The 2,866-nt window shown below is 46.4% G+C and overlaps 1 protein-coding gene across 1 annotated transcript; it reads right to left on the bottom strand.

Moving 5' to 3' along the window:
- Window positions 1-466: 466 nt before the first annotated feature.
- LACBIDRAFT_332102 (uncharacterized protein) lies at window positions 467-2,608 on the bottom strand (the record flags this gene model as incomplete). Its single annotated transcript, XM_001886478.1, has 7 exons — window positions 467-489; window positions 680-1,151; window positions 1,351-1,400; window positions 1,428-1,549; window positions 1,746-2,044; window positions 2,222-2,325; window positions 2,464-2,608. The coding sequence occupies 7 exons, from the start codon at window positions 2,606-2,608 to the stop codon at window positions 467-469; spliced, it is 1,215 nt and encodes a 404-aa protein (XP_001886513.1).
- Between the last annotated feature and the right edge of the window lie 258 nt (window positions 2,609-2,866).

Raw genomic sequence — 2,866 nt, 5'->3', positions numbered from 1 at the left:
GATTTTTAGATGATGGGTCACCCAATATTAGCTTGGTAAACCCTGACAGGGTCTACCCAAATATAGAAATTGTATACCATATATAGTAATCCGGCCAAATCCCAGCTGTCAAAAAATTTTATCTCCGTCAGTTTTGATGCAAATAAAAATCAGTCTGGTAGTTTTGTTCGCCTTTGCAAAAGAAGCATTTTTACCAGAGGGATAAGAAAAAGGTGAAATTTTGGACCCTTAAATTTCTTTGTACAAAAGTAGTGGTGACTAAGTCTGGTGCACCATAGAAGTAATGAAATCATACTGGGTGTGAAGTAATAAATTTCAGAAATTGATGTTCTTCTTCTCAACAAATACCATAACATTGACAGTGCTTTCCACCCCCACCATTTGCATGTTCACCCCCACCATTTCGTTTGATGATTGCTACTGTGGGAGCTTATGTACAGGACACTATTTTATGTGAAAATTCTATTCATTTTGCGTTTATGTAAATATCTACAACATTCCAGCCAATATGCATACAAATTTAAGCAAGAAAATCAAGCGAGCGAACGAAGAGCAAAAAACAAGAGCAAAAAAGCAAGACTACAACATCAGTACAGATAAGCCCATGGTAGGTAAAACGCAACAAATCACGTCCAATCCCGAACCTCACTCAACGCAATCCCAGCCTCGCCCAACATACCCTGCAGACCGTCCAACTCCCTATTCTCCCCGCTTCCGTTCTCCCTCTCTCCACTTGACTCCATATCTTCTCTCCTCTCCCCGACCTCCTCTTGTCCACACGCGAGCTCCCGACCTCGCGAAGAAGTGCGGGACAGTGAAGGCGGTATATGATCCACAAACGAAAAGGGTGGTAACGCAACCACAGACGACGGAGTGGGAGGCATAGGAAAGGCAGACAAACTCAAATTAGAAAAGGCCGACGAGGAGTGTCCGGTAATCGACAGAGAGTCACCTTGCATCAGATAACCGATCAGAGGCGAGAGAGGCGGCGGAAAAGACGGTGGATCATCGAATTCAAAGTTCGAGTTGTCGGTAACACAGGGAGAGTGCGAGCGCATGTGATCATTATCATCATCATTTTCGAATCCCATGATACGCGGAGACCACGAGTGCGACCTCGACCTTGGTAGAGCAGCGATCGCGCAGATACACTGAATTCCTCATATTTCATCAATAATTTACTAAAAACCATGTGTACTGTCATAAATATACTTGAATGATGTGTATTTCACAGGCATCTTGCTATTTATTTACTATCTATAAAGCTTGAGCAGTGATTTGCTCCAAACCCTTGTTCAAACCCTGCTGGGGTTTCTTACCCTCCAACCCCTGAGATACCCTTACCCTTACCCTCCAAAACCCTTGACCCCAGCCAAGGTCAGGGTCAGCCTGAGTTGACCCTAGGGTTACCCCTGCTCATCACTAACCGTGCCCCAACGATTGGCCTTCCCATGCACGCATGTTTTTGCGGAGGGTCGTTCCTGGGCGTGATGGGGAACGGAGCACATTAGGTGGTGAGTTGTTAGTTGGTGAATTCGTTAGCATGTCACTGTCTAAATTATCAGCGCGCTATTCAAAAAACCAGGAAGAAAGAAAAAAATATTCTTACTTTTCCTTAGCTTAGAAAAGTTGAGTTCATATTGCGAGATCTCTGAACCCAATAAACAAGAAGTTCTGCAACGAATCCCGCAGTCTGCCCCCCACTTATTACTAACACTATTCTTTGACAGGTACAACAAACTCACCTCCCCATCAACCTCCCCTCCACAGGCGTATCTAAAACACTCCTCGGGATATACTTCACCACCGACACCTCGAGTCCTTCAAGATGGCAGATGCCATTGCCTGGTCCACGACCATCTTTGGATATGCCCGTGCCAGCTACGCCCATCAACACGCCGTGTCCTACCACCTGGCCATGCGCGCACGATTTCGCGCGGGCCGGGGCAGTGTGTGGCGGAGTGGTCGGAGCGGAAGGAGGTGGAGTGGAGCATTGCTGCGTGATGTGCTTCGTCATGGATGTAGAAGAGGGGGGTTTGGCCCGCTGTGTCGGAGGTAGACAATGTTGAGAGCACTGCGCATGCGGCGTGCTGCAGCGGGACTTGTGGGGTTGTTGGAGTTGGAAGGGGACCACAAGCAGAGGGTGTGGACGTGTGTTAGGAGGTCTTTAGTCTGTATGTTAACATAGCTGTCCGATGCATTTGGATAACCATGGACGAACGGAGCGGAATATGCTCTTCGGAGTTTGTTTGCCAATGTTGAACAACAACTTCCCAAAGCCGGCAAATTGGTCAATAATGCCCAGTACCGATGGACCACAATGGACTGCAATGGATTTCGATAAGTTTCCAATGACATTCACTGAATGTCAGCGTAATTCATTGAGGTCCATCGGGGTTCATTGCAGTCTATTGGACACCAGATTTTGGTCAATGTCCTACAACAGCACCCATTGTGACTCACCGAGTCTCGATAATTTCCATTGGTACGCAATGGAGCTGAAAATAAATTCAACGTAGTGCAATGAGTAACATTGAAGTCTGGTGTAGGGACCAATGTCGAACAATGAGTATTGATAGAGTCCATCAGACTTTCCAGCTCCGCGCATATTACTGATTTTATGTAAGTATTCTACAAGGGGGTGTCGGGATTTTAAAAAAAGACCTAGGGTCGATTTTTTTGGTAGTGAGCGCTGGGCTGAACCAACCACCCAACGTAATCAGGCACATGTCTACTTTAGGAAATATGACGTCACCGCCGTGCTCCTGGTCCTCCTTTCGACGTTGAAAATGCATCGCAGACCCAATGCATGGGCACCTGTGCATGGCAAACACAAATGAGATGATATTAGAATGGTTTGACATGA

This window comes from Laccaria bicolor, genomic scaffold (genome assembly GCF_000143565.1).
Source record: "Laccaria bicolor S238N-H82 LACBIscaffold_38 genomic scaffold, whole genome shotgun sequence".
NCBI lineage: Eukaryota > Fungi > Basidiomycota > Agaricomycetes > Agaricales > Hydnangiaceae > Laccaria > Laccaria bicolor.
The sequence above is the reverse complement of the archived record's forward strand: the minus strand, read 5'-3'. Positions and strand labels throughout refer to the sequence as shown.